General features: G+C 39.3%; 1 protein-coding gene across 5 annotated transcripts in view; it reads left to right on the forward strand.

Moving 5' to 3' along the window:
• Nucleotides 1-26,003, forward strand: part of cdh4 (cadherin 4, type 1, R-cadherin (retinal)) — a 412,242-nt gene that overhangs the window by 371,174 nt on the left and 15,065 nt on the right. For all 5 annotated transcript variants that reach the window (XM_046875037.1, XM_046875039.1, XM_046875038.1 and 2 more), the window contains 3 exons: nt 2,283-2,427; nt 10,776-10,948; nt 18,953-19,090. In XM_046875037.1, coding sequence (XP_046730993.1) covers nt 2,283-2,427; nt 10,776-10,948; nt 18,953-19,090 — 456 coding nt within the window. The remainder of the gene's footprint in view (nt 1-2,282; nt 2,428-10,775; nt 10,949-18,952; nt 19,091-26,003) is intronic.

The following is a 26,003-nucleotide window of genomic DNA, read 5'->3' on the forward strand; positions in this document are numbered from 1 at the left end:
AAAATGTAAAAAGTTACAATTGGGTCTTCGTAAAAAAGATCTCTATCGTATGTCTGGACTACCTGGATATAGAAAACGTGACTCTGTAGCCTGCTTATCTGATGCAGTATTATTTTCAAGCTTCTAATTCAATGAAACCAAATCTATTCAAATATATTCACAATCGAGTTTAATGCCTAGTACAGCTTTTCAGTGACCTCTAATAAGAGACATGAGGCGATTACTTTTCAATAGTTTTTCCTTTTTTTTTAATTGCACGTGTAATGATTTCTTATATATGGCATTGCAGGCCAAAGATCACTACAAGCCAAATTTGGACTTTGGGCATCATTAAGACATTCAATAATTCAGTTCTCAAAATCCCTTTGTGGACATAATACAGCTCAATTTTTCATCATGCTCACTAAGATTCTCCCTTCAGCTTCTTTTACATGTCGCAAGACTAAAAACAGAAGTGATCGAGCTTTTTTTTTGTGGCTGCTTCTAAGCTGTGGAACAATTTGGCTTTTATATGGTCAGACTCAAATCTGGCTGTTTGTAAATCTCTGTTTTTCATTGTCTTTGAATTCTTAAAGGAAGTTTTAATTATTGTCTTTTGTGTTGCTTGACTGATACTTGGTAGTGAATTTTTTATTTGTTTTTTATTATTACTTTTATTAAAAAGCACTTTGTTAAAAACTCATTATAAAATGTGCAATATAAACAACATTTTGATTTGATCTCTGGCCTAGATACAGTATATATGAGCAGGTTTTGTAACATGAAATATATTATTGTTATCATATTTAATACAATATTTGGAGCTATCTATGATTCCATCAAGAGCCCCAGTTTTCTTCATTATCCCTAAAGAGAAGCTAACGTATGTATCGTTAAGCAGCATTAGGCGGGCTGGGATTTTTTTTTTTTCTACCCCCCCTATAGTGCAGACATAAAGAATACAAGAGATTATTGGCACACACAGGGACAAACCTACACTTCGTATCTCCTCTGGTAAATGCCGTTTCATTGCACATTGGAGCATGATTGGCTCTTGAGACGCGATGATACTTGTCTGTCACCTCTTTAGCAGTAACACTGAGCAGTTTTTAAGGAGAATGCAACAGGAAAACTGCTGTAAGTGAAATAACACTTCGACTAACACTTTACTTTTGAAAACACTTGTGAACATTTTCCCCAGTAATGATTTGCATCCAAGTTTACAATATTTAAAAAAAGGCATCTTTATACAAATTCGTATATACAATGCATATGAAATGTGTCTCCTTCCACAAGCAATAGTGAAGGAGCATCTTTAAAACAGTGTCCTACACCATTAAGCGTAACTATATTTCATCACGCACGTGTTTTATTGCTTTCCGGTCTTCCTGAGTTTGCAAACCTTTTGCACTTAAGTCGGACGAGAGAATGCACTCGCTCTATTCCTTTCTCCTGCTAGAGGACTTTCCACCCCCACAAACACCCCCGTTCCAGACTTGCTGTCCTGCATACTAATGATAGCATAAAGCCACACATTTGCAGTCTGCACACCGGGGGTCCACAGATCAAAGATGTAGGACCTCAGACCAACAACATACTTACATGTACACACACAGACAGGCGCGAATACACACACAAACACACACTTTCCCCACCTTCGTTCCTTGCCAGCTGAATACAGAGTTATTGTGATTTCTTTGCCAGATTATTTGGTGATTTGTCAAGCTTCAGACAATGGAAAACTGCCCTCTAAACGTGTGTGTGTGTGTGTGTGTGTGTGTGTGTGTGTGTGTGTGTGTGTGTGTGTGCATCTCTCTCTCTCTCTCTCTCTGACTGTCTCTTTCTGTTTGTTCTTCTGTCTGTCTATCTTTCTCTCATACTCTCTCTGATGTTTCCTGTGACACAGTAGTTTGAGTAAAAAGATTTTAATCTGCTGTAGCAAAAGGTGCTTTTAGGAACCGGATAAATGATGGGAATAAAAAATTGTGTGTGTGTGTGTGTGTGTGTGTGTGTGTGTGTGTGTGTGTGTGTGTTTCTGCTCTTCTGCTCTATCCAAATAGCCTCACATCCTGCATACACACACTAATAAAATAAAAAAAAATGAAAAAAGGTTCAAATGTGTGTACACCACACACACACACACACACACTTTTTACTGACTGAACATTTTCTTCTGGTTGTGTATTCAATGTTCTTTCCACATTTACGAATGGAGTGTAACACGTGTAAGTGGCTGCCTGGGGTATAAGGTGTGCTGTACCTGTGTACCTGTGTATTCACACACTTTTCGTTTCAATCCACAGCTGAGAGCCCATGCCGTGGACGTCAACGGTAATCAGATGGAACCTCCGATCGATCTGTACATTTACGTCATTGATATGAACGACAACAGACCCGAGTTTCAGAACCAGGTCTATAATGGATCTGTTCCTGAGGTCTCCAAACCAGGTAAGAAAAAATGATGATGATGATGATGATCTGTATAATGACCAGAATGGGATTGTGATTGCTGATGGGGAACCTGCTGTTAATTATACAGAGCTACTGATAAAGTTATTGATGATGTCATGTACGTGATTATGACTATGGTAGCGGTTTACATTGCATTCCTTTCTAACATTCTTTAACAGCAAAGTACATCAACATCAGCATTAATAAACTACAGATCTCCACTAACACACTCCAAAATCTAGTGGAACATCTTCCCAGATGAGTGGAGATTATTATAACAGCAAATAGGGACTAAATATCGAATGGGATGTTTAAAAAGCAATATCTTGTGGTCAGATGTCCACAAACTTTTGTCCATATGTACCTAATACATGTGTATACAAGTGAGGCACAAACGCTTTGATTCTCTGGTTTTATGTGAGCTATTTCTGATCTAATAGCAGGAATCAGATCATTATGCCTAGAAAAGGCTGTAGAATTCTTCAATCTGATTAGCCGGAGGGATTTGATTGATTTTCTGTCGTATCTCTGACAATAAATCTGCCTGTAACTCATATCACAGATTTACATCAATGCCTGTTTTCTAATACATTAACGCTACGACATCGTTCCCGTATTATAACAGCTCATACACAGGGACCTGAATGGACGATGCAGCACATAACCTATGACTAATAGGAATACTTGTCTTTTTGACTAATTGTGTTGCCTTTTTAAATATGAAAAACGTTGTTTGTGGAACTGGCGATAGTGTTTTTTAAAGAGGTTTACTTCACACTTAAGGAAGGAGTCTCCCGTTTGTGCAATGGAATAGTGTCCTGGATAAATAATTTGCTATGGATGATCCATAATCGATTATAACCTACTGATGTCATTCATCACGTACCTACTTTGAGAAAGTACACAACACTCACTATATAAAATACAGTATTTGACAGTTTCATGTGCATTTGGTATTAACCAGTGTTTATTAGTTCTACATGCACCTGCTGTCTGCTGTGTTCTTCAGGTTTGTTTAAAGTTTCCTTCATTCAGGAAGTGTACTTTTTTTTGGAGCAGATAAAATAAAACGGAAGTTCATATACCTGACTGCTTGTATTCATTGATGAAAATGTAGCAACGTGCAGTAATATCAAAAATAAAGGATCGTGATACATCGTGAAGTTGAATTGAATCGTTCACATGATAACCGTGATCGTATCGAACCTTGAAACCAGTCAAGATTCACACCCCTTCTCTTTTTGGGATATACCAGTAATATAGTAAACCCTCATTGAATCTAAACCTGGAAATAACAATGCTGGACCACTTGATGATGATGATGATGATGATGATGATGATGTTGATTATCATGGTGATCCCTTTATCTAATCCAAATATTTTTACATCCTGCCTCTGGAAAGCTCCTCTCAGTCTGATCAAAGTGCTGTGCTGCTTTTTGTTTCTACATTCGTTTTTCCCATACAATGTACAGGTCACTGCGGAGGGGCTGTCAGACGAGAACCCGCCGAGTGTCCATTCGAACTGAACATTGTGTCCGTTCATGCCTCAGAGAAGTAGGCTGTCATAAGAACCATTTCATTTTTGCAGTCTTGACTGTATCTGAAAACTTTGCCCCTCCCGAGGATCTGTAAACTAGTGGTACGAGAGGGAAAGAAAACAAGTTTTTTAGGTCTCTTCAATAGAGCGTGGAGTTGCAGAATGCAGACCACTTTTGCTAATTAGCCGAGAAAAAGCTTTTCTGTCCGTCTCTGTTGCTGTGCCACCCAGCGTCTCCTCGATGTGCTTTCCGCAAACTAAAAACCGTTCCACGACTTCACTCCAGCTCAATCCAATCTCTTTTTTGGGATCCAAGCCATAGTGTGCAAGTCAGGTGAAAACGCAAGCTGTCAGGTGGTTCTTTGCATTCACGTGATTTGAATCTCTCCAAGGAGTCATTGAAAGGGAGCTTAACCAACACAATCATATCAAATTCTCTTGGAGGTAAAGACACCGCAGTGAAAGCAGAGCATGGTGGGAACAGGGCTTATCACTTTCCGCACATGTATATTCAATTATCGCTGCAATCCATCAGCGGAATGTAGCTCTTAAATGCCACTTTTCAGCGATTTCTCTTTTTTTCTGTTGAGCAAAGCTCCCATTGGGGGCCACATTCAGATTAATTGAATCTCGCCTTTTCTAGCCTACAACTAAGCAATCACTGAATTACTGTGCTAATCCAATTTACTTCAAACCCGGGACGAGGTATGATTCAGACTTGGCACAAATTAAAATCAAACTGAATGTGTTTTTTTTTTTTCTTTTTCCAGTGTGTGTGTGTCATACTGGATGAAGACGATGATGATGGTGATGTTGTTCACCCGCACGCTATTAACTTCGCCCCAAAAGCTCTACTATACAATTTCTATTTGGTCAACTTGATTCATTTATACTCAAGTGTCAGAGGGGAAAAGTGTTACAGCCATTTTATGCAAATCAGCCAGAAAATGTATTTAATGGCAAGCAGTTAAGACGTGTGCATAAATTAAAAAAGAAAACACTTGAGGCTTTCACATAGCACCATTATGCTGTTCATGTAAAAGAACCACAGAGTGCTTATTAACATTTTTCAAAAGTTGTTGCATAATGTCCAAAATATAGGGAAATGTGACCGAGTATACATACATTGCTCAGAAAGAAAAACCTTCTAAAAGGGTACAAATACAGATATGAATTGGGAGAAATGCTGTTCCATGGCATGAAAGGTTCACAGAGTATCCAGTTGAGAGTAGAGGGACTGTGATGCAGAGGTGTGAAAAGTCTTAGAGTATCTGAATTGAACTGTGCATGAATATTTTACTTTTGCTGAATGTAGGCTTAAAGATGCACAAGTCCTCAATAATAAGACACATGTTAATGAAAAGCCTACACCAGTTGATTTGTGAGGTTTAATTTCCTAAAATACAACATAAATTGTATCAACACTGCTAAAACCATCAACAGCCTTTATTCAATTCAATTTATTTTTATTTGTATCACGTTTTCATATGTTTAACAATGGATATAGTCTCAATCTCATCTCACAGAAATGATGCGGTAATTAAGAATGAATAAAATTGTTCCTTGTAATTGCAAGTTTGTCTCTTATGAGCCAGCCGGTGGCAACAGTGGCATGGAAAAACCTCCTGAGATGGCATATGTCTGCAACCTTCAGAGCCCTTGAGACCCATCCTCATCTGAGTGGCACTAATGTCCATTTATTATGTCATTATGACAAAAGTAGTAGTGCAATTTTTGAAAAGGGATCTTCAATTAACAAATAAAATTACAGTATCACATCACAAAGTAGAAGAACCATTAGTATTCAATGGACAAATAAAATGGCGATGGTCTCTTTTGCGGAATAAATGAGGCACTGCAGAAATGCAATCTTTATTGTCAATTCAAATATTGTGCAGTAAAAACTACATATATTGACTCATAAATGTAGTGAAGTGGAAAGTCACTTATATACTTAGTAAAACTAAAAAGTAGCCAAAAATGTACTTAAGTACAGTAACAATGTACATTTACTCACCACTGCTGTGATGTTGTAGGACACAACAAAAATGTAGCATGACTGGAAGGTGTTTCCATTGTTGCCCGTGTGAGGAAGCAGTCAGATATAAAGAACCACGCATTGCAAAACAAAGAAATGTGAGCAGATCATTTATGTGACTGTGCAGCATGTGCATTTACAACATTCTTTTATTCATCTTTAGTAACTGTCTGGTCAAAGTCACAGCACTACTAGTTAGGATGTGAGTTTCTTTATATTTTAGGAAAGAGAACCAATCAAATTCACAGGCATGTACAACCAAAAAGAATCAATTATGCACATCTTTATTTGAGACCAAACATGAGATTAAAGAACTCGAGATAGAATTGACATCCATTTCTACCTCCAGTGTTTACTGTATGGATCGGATTTTTAAAGGCAGGTACCAACCGGTCTCGGATCCAGTCAGGGTCATTGTGTTCCTCTCCCTGATCTGTATGACGTATGCACAGTTCTACATTTTCTACACTTCCACTAAGCCGTCCTTTGTGTAACATCATGTTTACTTTTCCGAGACATGACTCAAAGGCTCGACTCTGTTCTCGCAATCTGCTAAATGACCCTCGAAGCAGGGTTCCTCTCAGGCCTTGTTGAAGTTAAACAGCCTAGCAGACTGCTTGGGATAAAAAAGAACGTCCTAGAGTGCACTTGGGTGCCCAATTTTTCCAATGGCAAGTGGAGTGGTGGGAGGAAAGTTTGCAAACATTACGAGAGTAGGTTTAAGCACTTTCTTTTCCCCCAGACCGGCAGAGCGACGGGCTTCATTACACTTTCACGGCTACTCTCTGGAGAAGAGGAAAATAGGGGATGAAGATGGATGAGAGCAAGCAGGAGAGAGAGAGAGAAACACACGCAAAGATGTTTCAATTGGCTTAATGGACGTGCAGCAAGGTTTCGGCCCCTGGCTTCTTTTGCAGGAGAGCCCATTTGCCTTATTATGGTCCTCAAAGGAGCTGTAGCAGCAGCACAATCCCACGCCGAAAGATTTACAGGGTAAAGAAGGGTAAAGACCGGACACAGCATCCTCTAACAGTGTAGACGTCGCCGCTGGCTTTAAGGAATACCTAAGTGGCTTTTTGCAGCTCATCCATTCGAGCCAGTCGAGAGCTTGATGTTAGTTATATTTCTAAACAAAACTGTGGAAGTGACACAAGTGATGGACGCAGTATAAGCACGCTAATACGTTAACTGTGGGAAGACGATGATGAAAAGGGTGTTTTCTACAGCAATCTCGTTCCAGATCGGAATCGAGCAGAATTTTAAGGTTCAAATTGTATTTAATTGCTCGATTGATTTAGGTCATCAAATATAAAGTGTAGAGAAAATGAAAAATTTTTAGGATGTATTTTCAACTTGACCCTGACCAGAATAAATTTCATTAGTCAATTAATAAAGGGGAGGAGGCAAATATTTTTAGAATGGATAAATGCGTATAATACTTATAATGTATTATATCAATAGCAGTCACTTAACGTATTTTTCGGACTATAAGCCTCTACTTTTTTCCCACGTTTTGAACCCCGCGGCTTAAACAATGAAGCGGCTAATTTATGGATTTTTCCTGGGTTTTTTCTGGTTTCACAAACTTCAAGCCAAAAAACTGAGCGACATAACATTAGACCAATGAAGTTTCCTAACAGAAACGAAAAAAACGCACCTCACCTGTGTTCTGAGCTGCACGGCATCGGGAGAAAAGCTTCACCAATGGTGATTTTTAAATGCACCACGATGCCAAAAGAAAAACTCCCAAAATAAATAGTTGTGAAAGGAAGGAGGAAGACAGTGAACAATGAATTTCTTGGTAGGCTACTGTTTAGATACAAGCCGTTGTAACGCGTTGAGTTTGGGTGAAGGGATAGCGCGCTAACTCCAGTTGCAACAGAAATCATATAAGCACAGACAGGTTTCCAAAACTCATGCTTTTTTATTTTTCTTGGCAACAGCGTTACGGGTTAGTCAAAGAAACTTAGAAATAAGCATCAGAAAATAATAAGGACATATTCCTCGGTCTTGCACACATGCAGTAATACCGGAAAAAGGCTATTCCCAAAATGCCGCTCTGCTCTTAAAGGAGCCACAACATATTTCACCCGTTACACCGTGTAACAGACACTCTCTTTCGTTAAAGCCTGTGTAAAGTTCATTAGTTTAAAAATCTTTGTCAAACTCAGTGGGTGCGGCTTATATATGCGCTTAATAGTCTGGAAATTACGGTATATACATTTTCTCCGTAAGCAAACGATTTATAGATAATATATATCTTCACCCTAGTATAGACACAGTGATGTAATTGCTGTTTTCAAATCAATTCTTAAAATCAAGGCATTACAAGCAGTTGAGGTTTTTACAAGCTTGTTGGTTGTGGCCCAAATTATTTTAAAGGACATGTTCTTTTTGTATCCAAGCCTTTTCCCATCCTTCCCATTTTTTTTTCCACCAAGTGATTTGTATTTAGTTTTATTCTGCTTTGTATGTCAAATGTCCATTTCCTGTCTGGTTACTTTTAAGCATCTCAATTTAAGTCAAAAAGCAATTGGATTTCTCAATTAGTTTTGCATTAAAGACAGTTTTCTGCATCGTTTTAACTCACTGAATAACCCATGTACAGAATTCCACTCATTGCAAATTGAATGTGACATTTGACATTCAATTCAGTTCTCCCCCTTCTTTCTGTCGTTCGCTTTTATGGCTTATATAAATTTGACGGGCAATCAAGCTATCCTCTGCATCCCCTCCCCTCCTCCTTGTTCTTTCACTTTCGCTTTTTTGGCTGTTCGTGTTGATGTAGCCCCATCAGAAGAGGCCATAATTGTTTTTCATGCTCATCCTTTGTTCTCTCGTCTCCTCTGGCTTGGTGTCAGATCCTGCTCAGAAATGTAATGAAGTTTGAAATAGAGCCCCCAGCCTTGATTATCCCTTCATAGGTGTTTTGTCATGGAAATGATGGCACTATCTCCTAGCAATTACACCAGATCCAGTGCCTCCTGTGAAGACGTAGTTAGTCATTAAAGCCCTAAATCAGTATCTGCCAAAACAGCGTCACACGTCTCACAAACAGCTCAGAAGTGTTATTACGAGCTTGAGCGATTTTTCAAGTGGAAGATCTGAGCAGATGGCTGTGAGCTCAAATCCCATGACTGCCAGAAAGCTACTAGCTCTTAAGAAAAGGGTTTACCATTGGCTGCTGAGATAAACGGCTGATCACCCCTGGCATAACGAGGACCTGATCTTATGAAAAATTCAACCTGGTTTCAAAAGAAATCAATAGAAATTCAACAAATGATATAAAGCTTTCATTCAATACAATCTCTTCCTGTTCATATTCAGACCTGCCACTCTGTACAAGCGTTGCTTCATCATAATCTAAGTCTGGAATGATTGCGCCATTTTTTAAAAACGTAATATTAACTGACTCACTGGAAGCTCCGCCTCTTTCTACCATCTCACATTAGTTATCAATTAATCAGCACTCTTCTCTCTTCTCAAAGTGACTTTTCGGCTTAAAATGTCTTTGGCTTTTCATCAAGGTAAATGGAGAATGTGAAATAAAGACAAGTGTATATGTCAGACAAGTGTATATGTAACAGCACTTATCTGCATTCATGTGGGAGGCAGTGAAATTTGGGCTGCCAGATTTTCTGGCAAAAATGGTCATTATTCGTCTTCACGGTTGGCACGTCTGCATATTTCATGCATATGAATGAAATCTATCCTCACCCCCCAACCTCAACCTTCATTTCCTGTCATAATTTTGGTCATGAGAATTGCTACTAATGTCCAAACCTAATTTTGGAAGAATTTGAACAAGCAAGCATGACACAAGAATGATTTTCTTCTATATTATAAATAAAGTTGTGCATCCTCTGCATCTGATCTTTTAATCTCTCATGTTGCAAGACATTTGTGCTTTTGAGTTTTGACCAAGTCTATCAGCCTCACACGTGGTAATGTTTTGTAAGTCCCTACGTGCAGCCTGCCATTTACAGTGATTGCTGATAGGGTTTGTTTTCCGAGGTGACTGGAGACTTGGAGGCCACCGATAGAGAACTACCAAGTGGCTGGAACATAACATCAACAGAATGGCATTAGCGAAGTGCGCCAGCGTGACATTTCGCCCACGTCTTTGGAAATAGCGAGGTTTATTCCTGGGTGTACGTGCGCAGAGGATCCGTAATTGCTCGCCCACATTTGAGATGGTGGGTGACAAGCTTGTCAAAATCAATAATCATGCTTTAGGGGTTAAAGGTTATGAAGTACGCTGCCCACACACACAATTGAGTCATGCTCAAATTGCAGTGTTTACGTTGAAGAACAACACCTGACAAGTGCCGGATCATTAAGTCTGGTGTGTTAATGGGGCGAGCGAATGGAAGTGAGACAGGGAGAAGCATCGCCACAAAGACCTTATTAACTGACGCTCCAAGTCGGAATCCATTTAAAGTGTGCGGATGGTTTTAACAGCAAGGAAAACAAGGTGCACAAGGTGCAGTGTCAAAAGTCAGAGGAATTTGATCTTTACCGTGTAGAGAATCATGTGATGAATCACTGAGCCATTACTGTGCTCAGGATGAAATTAGAAATCACATATGCTTGTTTTGAACGTGTCTGCTCATAATTAGTCATATCTCCACTGACAAAGAGCCAGAAATGACATTTTGAAAAGTGATTCACACAAAGGAATTTGTTTTCATATTTGAAAAAACGGAATGAGTCGTTGTGCCAGCGATGCATTCAATCGAATTTGTGAATTTTCACGTTCTCTCCACAGGCACGTCGGTGATGCGCGTTACGGCGATCGACGCCGATGACAGCACGATGCCCAACGGCCTGGTGCACTACAGGATCCTAAACCAGAGTCCACACATCCCAATTCCCAACATGTTTACCATCAACGGAGGGACGGGCGAGATCAGCACCATCGCAGCAGGCCTAGACAGAGAGGTGCCTTCTTATTCTCTTATGCTAAACCCATTTTTGTGTGAAAGCCATAAATGCTTGGTTTAATGCTATTTTAGTCCAGCACACAGGATAATAATAAGCTTGTAAGCATAATAGATGTTAAACTGGGAGCAATACAGGAATAACACAGCTTATATTTAAAGGCTGAAAATAAAACAAGATAAAGATACACTGAGACCAGTGTGGACAACCAAAGACCAGTCTCCTGTAGAAGACAGGATTCGGTAATTAATCTTAAGAGTTTTGCACGTATTTGGTTTAGAGCGTTTAGGAGACCAGGCTGACTGAAGTCAACAGCGTGAATAAGCTAGCGACTGGCTTTGTTGAAATCACACGTGCAACATAAAATCGGTTAAAGTTTTAAAAACACGTTCACATCTCAGTGCCAAACATAATTACATCACCATTCCTCACTGAATTATTTATATTTTTAGAATTACTACATTATTAGCTTTGTTTCAACCTCATTAGCATTATCAGTACAACATTATTAGTATGGTTACAGCATTGTTAGTATTATCTTTACTTTATTAATAGCAGTTTGGGTAGAGCAAGCAGGCTCATTGTGGTCGGATTTCATTTGTTTGCATCCGAATGCATGAAAAAGTACAAACGCTCGCTCTGTCTAGAACCGGTGTTACACATGCATGTCAGATTATCATACCGTTAATTGTTCATACACTAACTTGAAGCAAACGATATGAATCCTAATGAGTGATTTAGTTTGATTACCTATGAATGAGGTCATCAGGAAAAAGTATGACTGCTAACTCTTGGCCTTAATTTAGCCTTTTGAAGCATTTTCTACATATTAGCTCATGCAGATTTTATGCGATTTCACTACTTAGACTTTGTATCACTGTGAATGTGTGCATCTGAGAGTGTGTATGTGAATTTAAAAAATGAATTAATCTCCATGCTGGATGAGAAACTTTGCCCTCTGGTTCCAAAAGAAAGTCTAGCCAACAGCCTTGAGATGCTCAGGGCCATGTCTCTGCTCTGCTTATTTTTGCCTAAAGGCTTTTCGGAGCGAGCCTGTAGCTCTGCTTTATCGACATATGCTCATCAAAGGCCATGACCTCACTCCAACATTCTTCTCACTCTCACCTACCTGCTCATTAGCATGTTTCTATAATCTCATACACACTTTTTTCTTCACCCTCTTTCTTTTTATAACCTAGGCCTCTTCTGCCGTCTAAATCTGTGCCTAAGGTTTGTATGTTATGCGAGTAGACCTGGAGATTTCCTTTCTGTTTGTGCTGTCTGATCCCTCACTTTCTCTCATCAGAGGGCCAAATGATCTCACTCTTAATGCCCCCACCTCCAAAAACCCCAGTTGTTCTCTAACTTTTAGATTTTAATTAAATCAAAGATTAAAGATTTTCAACCAACACCAAAATATAATATGAATTCTTCACATTCTGTTTCCTGTACTGTATACTGGACTTCAAAATTCCTACAAATTATCTAAAACTTTATTCTAAATAAAGAAATAATAAAGAATATTTAATAAAGAAAGTAATCCAATTAAAAAGGCCCTCATAAAATCATAATAAAATAATCAAATGACCCAGTAGATTGTGAGGGAAAAATATGATAAAATCGTATATGGCCGTTACATATCGGTATTTGTACCAATAATATTTAGATTGTCTTACATTTTGTAATGAAAGCAGGGTTCTCAGTAGAACTCCACCTGAGGTTAAACCAGATTGATTCATATTGCACAATGATACTGTAACATAGCAGCTTGTAGGAGAACTTGACTCGAAAGAGAGCTTTTGAGAGAAACTGGAAACCATTCTGATCTGTGAGAAGAACAGTATGAAGTTCTGAGATCAAAATCTATAACATCCAGGTCAAGCAGAAAGCAAGAGAGATGGGTGTGATTGATTGGTTACGTTCTATGACCCCTCGCGGATAACAAGAAATCGTGAGGGTTTGACTCTCTTATTTTGATGGTTTCTTTTTCAAGGTATATTGTACATGTACTGTACTGTAACTCAACAAAAATTGGAAATTACTTACAAATTACTCATAAATGTTTTATGTACTACATTAAATGAAGAATACAATAATAAAATAGTTTAAAAAAAATTTGTATGTAATTTATTAGTACAAACTCTGTTTTAAAATGTTACTCCGGACTTTCAAGCCACTCACGGCTTCTCGTGCTTCCAAATAAAAAGTCGCGAACTATATATATATATATATATATATATATATATATATATATATATATATATATATATATATATACATTATATATATAAAACAACAAAATTAATGCAGTATCGCAAATTCATTTTAACGTCAAAAATGTTATTAACGCAAGATTAATGCAGCGCGCATTTCTGTTTTACCATTTTTAATTAAAAATATATATATAAATAAAAATAAAAGAGACAAAATTACCACCTTTAACACTATTCTACCTTTATACTCTTCATACTTTATTGTAGAATCATGTAGATAATTTATCAATATTTTACAGTAACCTGTGTTTATTCAGATCCCTGTTTTTCAGGCTGGTGTACAGTTGGTAGATACGCACTATGTAGGTCTTGATGCTACAACTGTTCTCTTTGTATCTCATGATACAACTGAAGCAACAACCATTAATCACTCCGCCTCCCACCTGTGCCATTATGGCGAAACTAGGGCACACCGGGGTGTTTACATACCGACTGTTACTGTTAATAATACGCCAAAATGCGCACACACACACACACACACACACACTCACTCAGACAGACACACACAGAGTACGGAGCATGTAGAACGGTTCATGCACAGTCACTCTTCTTCAAAAACGCCAATAAAAATATATATGCAAACACTCCAGAAACACAAAGTGCCACAATTACGGCAATAACCCCGTGTGGAGATAAACGAGCAGGGATGCGCATGTGCACTCATTTAATAGGACTCCCAGGAAGCCCAAAAGAGCTGGTGCTCCACTAGTGCAGTATTTAATCAAAAGCTCTGGAAATGTCAGCGTCCGCGCCACAGGACACGCCATCAGATGGAGCTGGATACTGCCGAGAGATGAGAGATTTATCACACACACACACACACGCGCACACACAAAGACACACACGTTTGCTCATCAGGAGGAGGAAAGAGCTTTCATCAGTAGCATGATCCTAATTGGAATATTTATGCAGTAATTAGTGAGGTGAAGGAGCCCAGTGCAGAGGCATGCGACTGCTGGGATTGGAGGATCAGTGTAGTGTCATACAGGACTGATCAGAGGGGCATAGCAATTAAACCTCTCAGCTAGAGGAAGGCTGACCTCTGCTCGAATCTCACCGCTCACACTGCATCATATTAGTTTCGGATCGCAAAAAAAGTCTTCGCAAAGTTACACTCGGTCTTCTTTTTGTTTTGTTTCGTTGCTATTTTGGATTAGTGAGCAGCTAGTGGTAGTTTTTCTAGCTGCAGTTTTTGAAAATGGCTTCCTCCTGCTGATTAATAGTTCAAGCTTCCCAAATATTTCTACTGGGCAACTTTTATAAAAAAGAACTTTTGTTTGAAACAAACTGCAAATGTGCAAGAATCTGCACGAGTCAGTCACAAAACAAGGCCAAGATTTGAGACGTGTTTTGTTTGACTGCAATTGTTTGTTTGGGTTTTCTTCATCTCCTTATTCAATCATTCATCCAACTTTATCTTGTTCAGGATCAGTGCAGATCTGGAGTCTATCCCAGGATCACTGGCTATGCACCCTGAACGGAATGCAGTTAAGATAAAACAAAGTCTCTTCCTGAGAGGTTCTATTTTTCAGTTTGAACATAATCTTGCTAATCAAAGTGTACTGCATTCGATCGTCTATGAGGGTGGGATTCGAGACGGCTCAATGCCGAACCTACTGGCATTTCATTTCCACTATGTGTTTTTTTTGTTTTGTTCTGTGTTGTAACAGACAAAGTGGCTAGAAGTTATTTATTTTCAGAGAGGTGGTAACTTTCCAGCAACAATGGGCAAGTGAGCTTCTTCATATAAAAGAAGGATGGTTAAATAGATAGATAAATGGATGAATAGATGGGTGGGAGGGCGAATGGATTGATAGATTGACAGATATACGGACAGACAGACAGACGGATAGACAGACAGACAGACAGACAGACAGACAGACAGACGGATAGACGGATAAATAGATAGATCACTGACTGTAAAGATGTAAGTATTTAATATAGGCAAATACTCATCTGAACGCTTTTTACTCGAGCTGATATCATGTAAGAAATCTGGTCCAACTTCAGAATCATGACTTTTAATTAAAGATCCAACTCTCACTTTACTTCGGAATCGTGTCCACATCCAATTAATTCTTTCCATCTATTATTGATAGGCAATTTTGGTATTCTATCTGCAGGTGTAACTCAAATCCTAATAGAGGTAGACATTTTCTGTAGAGTAAAAATGACGTAAATGTTTTTAAAGTATTATGGGAGAAAAGTTCTGTGAAAGAAATGTAAGAAATAATTTAACGACTTAAGCCGAAGCAAGAATATAATTGTGCACTGTTACTTCCTACCTCTCTGAATAAACAGACACAGTGATTAATATCAGCGTCCTCAAACTGCAGAGTCCCCATATCATACAGTTATGAATAATGTCTCTGCATAGGCATATGTTGTGAGCCAGCATGCTCTTATTTTCCTTACTGGATGCTAAAGCTGCACGCTCGCCCTGAGCTCCTAATGAGCCCCTGGCATTATCCCACCTGATTGTTTTGTTCTCTCCTCTGGAGAACGCGTCTGTTAGAGGCTCTAAATGTGTGTCTCTGAACAGTGTTAGACCGAGTAGGCCAGATTGTCCAGACTGCTGCCTTTTCTTTACCATCACTTGCCCTAGGCTCTGTGTATGTGTTGTGTGTGTGTGTGTGTGTGTGTGTGTGTGTGTGTGTCCACAATGGCTATTGATGTCAAGTCTAGGTTAGAACATGTTTCCTGTGCTACGTCTGATTAAGGAATCGATCGACACTTTGTGGAAAAGTGTGTGTGTGTGTGTGTGTGTGTGTGTGTGTGTGTGTGTGTGTGCATGAGAGATAGAGAGAGACAGAATAGAGGAGAATCACAAGGTGTGTTTTCTCCTCCTCCTTCTCTTTGCCTCCCTCCATCCTTTTCTTGTCTCTTGATGGACTGAGAGTTGAAGACAGGTCAGAGCCCACTGGGCTGTGAAGTGCTTCTCACAACAGTTGACTCAAGTGCATCAAGTGCTTATGTGGTGTGTGTGTGTGTGTGTGTGTGTGTGTGTGTGTGTGTGTGTGTGTGTGCATGTGTGGATGTTTCCATCTGCCCACTTGTGTGCATGTGTAAATGATGGTCAGTCCATGATAGATGGGCGTTTTAGTTCTCACTCAGCAGACAGACAAGGCTAAATAAAGTCATTTGGACAAACGCTGCATGTGCTCTTTCATCACACCAGCATGGCCTTCAGCACACATGCTGTCGGAGGTTGAAAACTGTGACTGTGATTAATTGAGCTGCGATTTTTTTTTTATTAGTGAGAACGGAAATACTGGTGTTTCGTCGAGTCCCAACACAAAAGACTGGTCACTGTTAAAATCTAGACTACAGATTTGAACTGCATTGCTGCATAAAAAAATCGTATGTCATAAACTAAATCACATTATTTAATTACAGAGGATTAAAGGACCAAATGGAGGTAAAGCAGCTGGTCTCAGTGATTTAGTGTATGTTTCTGTAAGTCAAATTGCACTAAACATTCGTACTCACGTGACATTTTCATTAATGCTAATCATCCATGAAATGCCACCATCATGGGAATGGTGATTCAGATTTAATGACGTTTGGAGCTGAAAATGATGATTAAACTGTGAATGAGCGCCCGCTGAAATGCTGCCAGGGACACAAGTTGTCACTTTCTTTTTTTTTTTGGCTCAGAGCTATTACTTTTGCTTTAACATTTAAACTTTGTAGACCTTATCTTATCTTTGTAGAACTTATCTACTTGTTTTCAATTCTCATTGTTCTCATTCTCATTGTTTCAGGCATCACCAAAATCATTTCAAAATCCACAGTATTACAGTATTGTTGACAGTGTAAGCCCTATAATCTGTGTAATCCCAATCGAGGTTGACATAAATTTACTCAGGAGCTCTCTTAGGATACAAATGTTAATCTCGGGCAAATTTCTTGCACCTGTCAGTGATGTACAAAAAAAACATCAGTCATATCTGTAAGTGGTGGCTCAGCGGTTAAGGCAATGGATTTGTTGCTTGGATTGGAATGCCACAAGTTAAAATCCCACCACCACCAAAGCTGCGACTGCTGGGCCCTTGAGCAAGGCCCTTAACCCTCCCCTGCTCAGTTGTAAGTCGATGTGGATAAAGGGCGGCTGCCAAATGCCGTAAATGTAAATAACTGGTTTATGAAATGAATCCTACTTCCTTTAGATACACATTTTCTCTCCATCCAACACTCTCTTTAAAGCCCCTTCCACTTTTTTTTTTTTATAATGCATGCATTTGCACAATGCAAGTCTAACTTCACTCTTCACACTCGATCCATTCAAGCAGTTAAACTCCTGATTCAATAAAAAACTAGCATATCAACACCTACACCGCTTCTTTTAATTCATCCCATAAGCTTGATTGCAGCATCGTTCCTGGATCAAAAGTTTCCTCCCACAATGCGTTCCCTTTGTACACAGCACCCATGCAAATGACACAGCTAAACACCAACAGACATTTAAGTTCTGTTTCCTGTCTAGCTAACATTGTCATTTAAATTATAATGGTACAGCCTGGGTGGATAACAATTTACACCAGAACCTTCCAAGCGAAATAATTACCTGTCAAGCAGCAAACGAAGTTTACACTCGCAAGCATTTAACTCACTTGCTCCTATTCCTTTCTGAAAGCTTTCTTTTCCTCTGCAGTCTTCATTCCTTTGCTTTGTTGTGAAATGTGTACCGTCAGTGGAAACGGTTGAACCGAACATTTTGGTCAAATGTCATTGTATTTATAAGCTATGAATACTATTTGGACACAAGTCCTTCGACACCTGACTTTTCCATCTATAGGTTGTTCTTCTGCAAACAGTGACCACAAACGTATACAGTTATGACCCAAAACTGATCAAACCTTGTGCACAAAGTCGGTTGTATGCAGATATGCTTCGAGTTTGAGCGAAAAATCTACAGTGACCTGCTCAAGATCTCTGACCTCACCCCTATTTAACATTGAGAATCGTGTGTCATTGCGATGAATCGGAACGCTGACTGCACCCCAGGCCCCTCACCCCCCTCACTTTCAGCCAACCCTCTAACCCTAACCCTAACCCTAACCATCTAACCCTAACCCCCTAACCCTCTAATCCTAACCCTAACCCCTACCCCGCTAACCCTAACCCTTAACCCTAACTCTAACCCTAACCCATAGCCCTAACCCGGTCGTTTGGAACGTAACTTAATTGGGGGCGTCTGTATAACGCTACACAAAACGTCAGCAACACAGAAGAGCTTGAAGTTTGATTGCTTTAAGATGGCTAGAGGTCCTGGGTCTTTCAGAAAGCGAATCTTTAAATGTACCCATCTGTAAATGTGCTTTTCATGTTCACCAGTGGGTCAGAGGTTATGACAGGAACTACTGCACTGAAGTTATCCACAAGCTATTCAGAAATATTTTGGAATAAGGAAATTGTTGAATGTACACTGTCTGATGTAGATAATTAATGAAATAGTTCCCCAAATGTGCAGCTTTTACAGCTTACCATCTGGTCCACTCGGACCAGGTCAATCACCATACAGGTTGTTCATTTCTAGTTAGATAATAAACATTGCGCTATGATTGCACTTGGTTGCTGATAGTGGAGATCCACATCCTGGACTAAAAGAAGAAAAGAAATCCTTTTCCAATCATTTACACTCAAGCTGTTTCCTAACTATATAGATTTAAGTAGTGATATCTTCCAGATGTTTTTGCTAAGCGTCGTGTTTTTTTCTTGTCATTCGCAGAAAGTTTCTCAGTACACGCTGATCGTGCAGGCTACAGACATGGAGGGCAGCCTGAACTTCGGCCTCTCCAACACGGCGACGGCTCTCATCACCGTCACCGACATCAACGACAACCCTCCAGAGCTCGACGCCAAAACGGTGAATGTGCTTTACCTCCTTATGTCAAAGGAACTCGATGCTGTTTTGTGCTCTTTTGCGTTCAAGCCTGTCACACACTCTGATATACACTTTAGCCTTGAAGCAGTACTGCAAAAAACTTGTCGACACACAGCAGGTCTGGAAGCGCTAAGCTGTAGCACGAGTGTGTGAAAGAGAAGGAAGAGTGTGAAGGGTAAACCAGGATAGGTGCCCATGGAGGAGGAGAAATAGGACATGTGAAGAGTTTGTGTGCTTGTTGCTGAGAGAGATCGCACTCCACTTCCTCGTTTCCACTCTGTCTCTATCCATTTTCTCTGTTTGGTGCCGACGCCAGTTTAGCCTCAGGTGGCTGTGTTTTGTCTTTAGGCGTCTGGCTCGTCTCTCTCCTTGTCGAAACTCACACTCTGTCTCTCTCTCTCTCTCTCTCTCTCTCTCTCTCTCTCTCACACACACACACAAACACACACACGTTGCTCCCGGCCCTGTTTTTTCACAGCGTTTGTTTCTGTCAGCCCATGTCTCTCCTCTTTCTCACACTCGCTTTTACCATCCTGTCTTCCTCCATCTCCTGTTTTTTCTTTACTCAGTCTCTGCACCCATGTGTCCCTCCTGTGTCGCTCCATCCTTCTGTTTTCCATCGTTGTGTCTCAGCACTCGTTTTGCACTTACTTACTGCTAGCCTCAGGCTTATAACCCGCCATTTGCCAGTGCGTGATTTCAAATTATTTTTAACTCATTTGTCTCACCTGCCACTTTAGCATGCCTTCATCAACAACAAGAACATCTCTCATTCCTTTGGACAGAAAATAATAGAAATGATTTGGAAAACACTGTGCCGTGGCAGCAGAAAGTTTTCAACATGCCTTGGAGCCTTCCTTTTTCATGTTTGCAGGAAACTGGAAGGCGTTCGTGAGGTGGGAAACTTGAAAGAACAGCTTTACTTCAGAAAGCCTTATCATGTCAACAATAAATATAAACTTTGCAGTCTGCACTGCTGCACTTTTATTGTAAATGAATGAACACATTTTGATGAGTCTGTATTGAGAATCGAACAGTGTTGGGGTATAAAAGTTGTTAAAACTGTATGTTTCCATTTTTTGCTTTCATTTTGAAACACATTTATCTTAATACCTTGAACTCCCAGCACTTGTGGCTTAAAATGTACATTCCTGGCTTTTTTTTCCCATTAAGTTTCTCTGAATAGTTATGAAATAATAGGCTTTAACCTGCCTGAATAAATGAATAATAGGCTGAGACTTTAATAGGCTCATTTGAAACCTTTTCAGTTAAACATGCAAAGGGCTCATTCGCAATGATCTAGCTCTTGAAAATATATATGAGCAGTAGGTGGACAGATGCTGATGTGCAGTTGAAGCCCAGATGATGGATGTCACTTATCTGTTTACAGTAGAGATGGCAAAAAGATGACCTGTTGTATGTGTATATGTATTTATTTCAATCTTACTAATAATACCTGTGTGAAATTCTGTCACTTCTTGATCAATTCCTCTCACAAACTCCAATCTCTAGAATTCTATGCCAAAATCAAACTCAATTTCCCATCAACCCAACAAATTATAGACTCCACCACAAGATCAATCACGTGACTCGAAGACTTTGAGTCTTGTTTTCTCATGTTTGGTCTGCTTTCTGTATACCTGGGGTTGATCCTGGTGTTAATGTCTGATTTGCCCTTTGGATTTATTTGTTTATTGTAAATAATAAAACCCCGTGTTTACATCCAACACATAGCAAATCTCTGACATGTTGGCCAGTGGTAGTGACAGTATATTTAAAGAATTTCTAGACCTTGTTTTGTTAAGATCTATTCAGAAGAGCATTTTTACTTCAGGAAAACCATTAATAGACTAGAGAGAGTGGGCATACAATCTGTGAAGGAACACTCGTTTTATATTTTCACTTACTGACTGACGTTGTGAACCGTTTTGACATGACTGTGGCAGTGACGGTGTTTAAAAAGTGCTAAAGCTATAATTAAAAAAACAAGACGTTTGACTGGAAGTCTGCTTGTTTGCACTTTGCAGTAACAGTTTTGTCTGCTACTATTGTTTTGTCATTTTTGTTAATAATACAGTTTTACTTTTATAAATTACCATTCCAGACAACGTTCTGTCTGAGCTCATTAAAAAAAGAAAGCCACTTCAATCCCTACATTTGCGCTTGATTCACTGAAAGTTTGACTCATTCCAACAAAACATTATGAGTGATTAGTTGTGATTTATATATTTGTCTCATCAGGTGTACAGTATTTCCTGTGAGATGAATCATCACTTGTTCAAATATAATTATTATTCGCAGTAATGCGTCACCATGCAGCATTTTATTCACACAGGTAGAAAATGACTCGGACAGAATTACTCAGCGGGTGATCAAACTTTTGACTGACTGACAAATATGAATTCTTGAAGGTTGAAATTGCTGTTAAGAGAATTGTAGTGTATGATGAAAGATAAAGTGGAAAAACTTTGCCTCTTAACCTGAGACTGAGAGTTACACAGAGATTAGGGTAGGTGGCCGTGAACTTTTTTAACTAGCTGGCATTTTCACCGGCTCCAAAAAGCAACTGTAATTATTCACTATATTCACAGTTGAAATACAAAACCACTCCATTCTCAGCAAAAACGTCAGCAGGATCTTAGAGGATGCCAGGATTTAAGCCCATTCATACTCACATATTTTGTTTTACGCCCTTTTGCATACACACACACACACACACACACACTGCCCATCCAAAAAAAAATAAAAGTCACCACCTGGATTTAGCTAAACAAATAGGTAAGAAAATCACTTATCAGTAAGGCTAATCGGAAATAAAGGCTTCAAGCTAAAAGATTGGACTCTGGAGTAACAAAAGACGGTCAAGTGGTCTGATGAGTCCAGATTTACCCTGTTCCAGAGTGATGGGCACATCAGGGTAAGAAGAGAGGTGGATGAACTGATGCACCCATCATGCCTTCTGCCTACTGTACAAGTCTGTGGGGGCAGGGCTATGATTTGGGGTCGCTGCAGTTGGTCAGGTCGAGGTTCAGCAACATTATGTGTCCAAAGAATGAGGTCAGCTGACTGACTACCTGAATATACTGAATGACCAAGTTATTCCATCAATGGATTTTTTTGTTCCCTGATGGCACAGGCATATTCCAAGATGGCAATGCCAGGATTCATCGGGATCAAATCTTTGGGATGTTCTGGAGAAGACTCCAACTCTCCCATTATCAATATCTTATTATCAAGATCTTGGTGAAAAATTACTGCAACTTTGGACGAGAATAAATGTTGTGACATTGCAGAAGCTTTTCAAATGTTTGGCGTAATCAAAGCTGGCTTTTGTGCAAAGGGGTATTGTCTTGCTGGTACAAATTTTGGTCTTCTTGTTCAAGTGTTCATCGCATCCAAATACATCCTATACAATTGTGTGCCTCCAGCTTTGTGCAACAGTTTGGGGAACCACATATGGCTGGTAAAGTCAGTTGTTCCAATACTTTTGTCCATCAAACCTAGTCTATTCCGAAAAGGTCTCAGCTTTAGCTCTCTCCAACTCTGTCCTAATTTAACCTGAGTTGTCTGCACTGTTCTAGCTGCTCCCTATGCTTTAGCAGTCACTAACATTATTCTTGGCCCCATAACACATGTCTAACTTTAGCTCTAACTTTTGAGTTCTCTATATCTGCTCAGGTTCTGCTCTCATTTACTCCAGGAGGGTTTGAACTTTTCTAGCTCCACTTTTGTGGAAAGACCACATTGAAATATGATCAGTAAGTACATTTATATCTAATATTCCAAAAAATGACATTACTATAGATCAACACATTGTTGTACACTTTTCTAGGCTAGGTACATACCAAAATATTTAAAACATTTATCATTTATTATATTTATTGATTAATATACCGTTTTGTTTATTGTGTTGTTCAGTGTATTCATTGAAGATTAGGCTTCGTTATATTTCATTACTGTGGTTGGTTATGTCATTGCTGCCTGGTAGTTCAAGCAGAGCATGCGAATGAATTACAAAGACATTATATGGAGAAGGGTTTTGGACACCCGACATTTCTTTTGCTGCTGGAGGTACAGAATTTTATAGGATGTCTTTGATTGCAGCATCATTAAATTTTTGCTTTAGCCCTAAACATGACAATGCATCAGTGCATAAAGCCAGCTTCAGGAGGATATGCTTTACAAATTTTGTAGTGGATAATCTTGAGTGGCCTGCTATAGACCACTGAGCTCAACCCTATTGAACACCTTTGGGATTAATTAGAATGCTGTTGCTCCACAAGCACACTCCAAACCCTAGTGGAACATCTTCCCAGAAGAGTGAAGGGTATTAGCAAATATGAACTGAATGTAGAATGAGATTTTCAGGATGCGCATGTGAATCAAACGCTCAGGTTTCCACGAAAATGTTCCTACAGTGTATAAGAGATGGATATTTACAGCTACAACTTCACTGTAACATCGGCCCATGATTTCGGATTGAATTTACAAAGATAATACAACTTACAACTGCTTGCAGGTTCAGTTGTGTCTCATAGTTATAGTCAGGTGAATTCTTTATTCATAACAATGTGTGAGTACATTTCATTTAGGGATGTTGCCATATTTGCAATATTGCATAATAATTCAGCTTTGCGGCTAAAATTCTTGAGAAGCAACAGTTGAACCTCCTATTACTTAAAAATAGTATAGTATAGTATTGTTAGCAAATATAATCCATTTGTGCTTCATCTCAGTACATATTAACTGATACATATTTGACACCAAAATAATTACCTAAATCATTTTTTCCCAAAAAAAACAAAAAAAGTGGCAAGTACGGTATGATACAATAAATACACAGGGCAGAGTAAGTATGACACTAATAATATGGAACAACATCAGGATCAACCAGACAGCAGAACTGTGCAAAGCACAGACTTTGCAGATTACATCAGATTGTAACACAGTTGTTTCCCCCTTCTCTAGCTGTGCCCAAACCTCAAACTCTCCTACAGTCTAGTTTCTTCTGCTCCAGTGCAGGAGGCTGTGAAGTTTGATTTGTCTCTGCATGACAGTAGCGCTGAGTAGGAAAGTGCAGGGACGAGGATGAAAGCAGAGGAACCCAGGCTGCACTTTGGAATTTATTCTGTCACCAGCTTGCCAAACACAGAGCAAGAGAGACGGAGAGGGCGAAGGAACGTAGGCTGCGAATGACTCACAAGTCAGGCGTGCTCGACATTACTCCTACCGTGTTAAAGAAATACTTCACCCATGAATACAGATGTGGTCCGCATTGAGGTTCACTTAGCTTTTGCGCTTCTATGCGGAAAACTCGTTGACCCGCGTACGAGCTTTGATTCATTATTAACAACAAAGGCATTGTGCAATGGCGCGGCAGTGCGCTACTCTAACGTTTCTACGGAATTAAAAAAAACACGGTAGTACTGAATGATCTCACTCTGCCCTTCTTACTCTGTCCTTTACCCAGCTAGCCCACATATCCCCCCTTAGACTCGCATTAAAGACCACTGCAAACCCAAAGGCCCTGCTATTCGTTCGCATAAATGCTCCATGTTTTTGTCACAGTCTTGCCACTGATATGATCAGTAAGTATTTGCATATGACAGCAGCCAGAAGGTTTGAACATCCTTCCCTGAGGTGTGGAGAAACCGTAGCAAGCTCATTAGGGGCTACTGCTCAAGGGGATGTAAACTAAGCAGGGCTATTGGTTTTGATTTTAGAAGCACCTGTATGTTTTATTCATTTTAGACTGAGAGAAATATGTTTCTCAGAAGCAGCAGCAGCAGTGGTGGAAATTTGTGGCAGTTTTTCCTGTGTGTGTTCCTCTTACTCCTTTTTGATGAATGAGCAATATGTCGCACTTTCTACTTTTTCATAGCCATTTCATATAAATTGACTGTTGTCTGTGAAAGCAGGTTTTTCCTGTATATAGCAGCTATATCCAGATTCCTTCACCAATCTTTCTTTTTTTCAACCATTGTAATTAAAATAGACCAAAAATACCACAGTTTTACATTTGACTGAGAAGCCAGAAAGCTTTCACTCCTCTCCTGACCTTTATTCAATAAATGTTAGGTTGATGTCGCAAAAAAATGTCACAAAGACATATCAATGACTATATGCCAAACTAGTCCCTGAGGATGAGTTGTTATAGAAATTATATGACAACGGAACAAGCGTATTAATATAAACAGATTCATGTATTCATTTATGTAGCAGATAAAACTACTAATAGAGTTATTGTGGTATAGAAATGTGTCTTTGTTTCACCTTTGTTATCCAAGCTATAAAAAAATAGAGTAAAAAATAACCTGATTTTTTTTTTAGGTTTCAACAGTGTAGCAATACAGGTCTTTATGAATTTTTCCCAGGTGTCTAATTAAACAAAAGTCAAGACCTTGTGCTAAAAGTAAAACCCATATACGGCTCACAGACGTCACGCCGAAGCTATCAGGCCATGCGTTATAATATTTTATCCTTTCTTGTTTTCTCGTGAACTCGACATAACAAAAGTTGTTTTCCCAGTGCGGTCATGTGGACGATCAGGAGGAAACAATGTTCGTTATGTCCATATCATGAGAAAATGTAGTCGCGATAAAACAACTCATTATGTCGAGCTCACGAAAAAAAAAAAAAGTTCCCAGGATTTCAGTGTTCGACGGCATTGTTATCTGTATAAAACTCCATCACTACAACTCTGAAACGTGTGCATGCACCATTCCAGGTGCCATAGACACAACAAGTGTTTGCTTATGTTCCACAAAATGGACTCATTTTTTGCTGTTTGAATGTAGACAGTAGAGCTGACGCAACTTTCCCTTTTGGAGAGCTGGCTCTTTTTTTTTTTTTGGAGGCTACAATTTATCTCTGCCACAGCATGCCCTTTACATCT

Source organism: Silurus meridionalis, chromosome 19 (genome assembly GCF_014805685.1).
Source record: "Silurus meridionalis isolate SWU-2019-XX chromosome 19, ASM1480568v1, whole genome shotgun sequence".
Lineage (NCBI taxonomy): Eukaryota > Metazoa > Chordata > Actinopteri > Siluriformes > Siluridae > Silurus > Silurus meridionalis.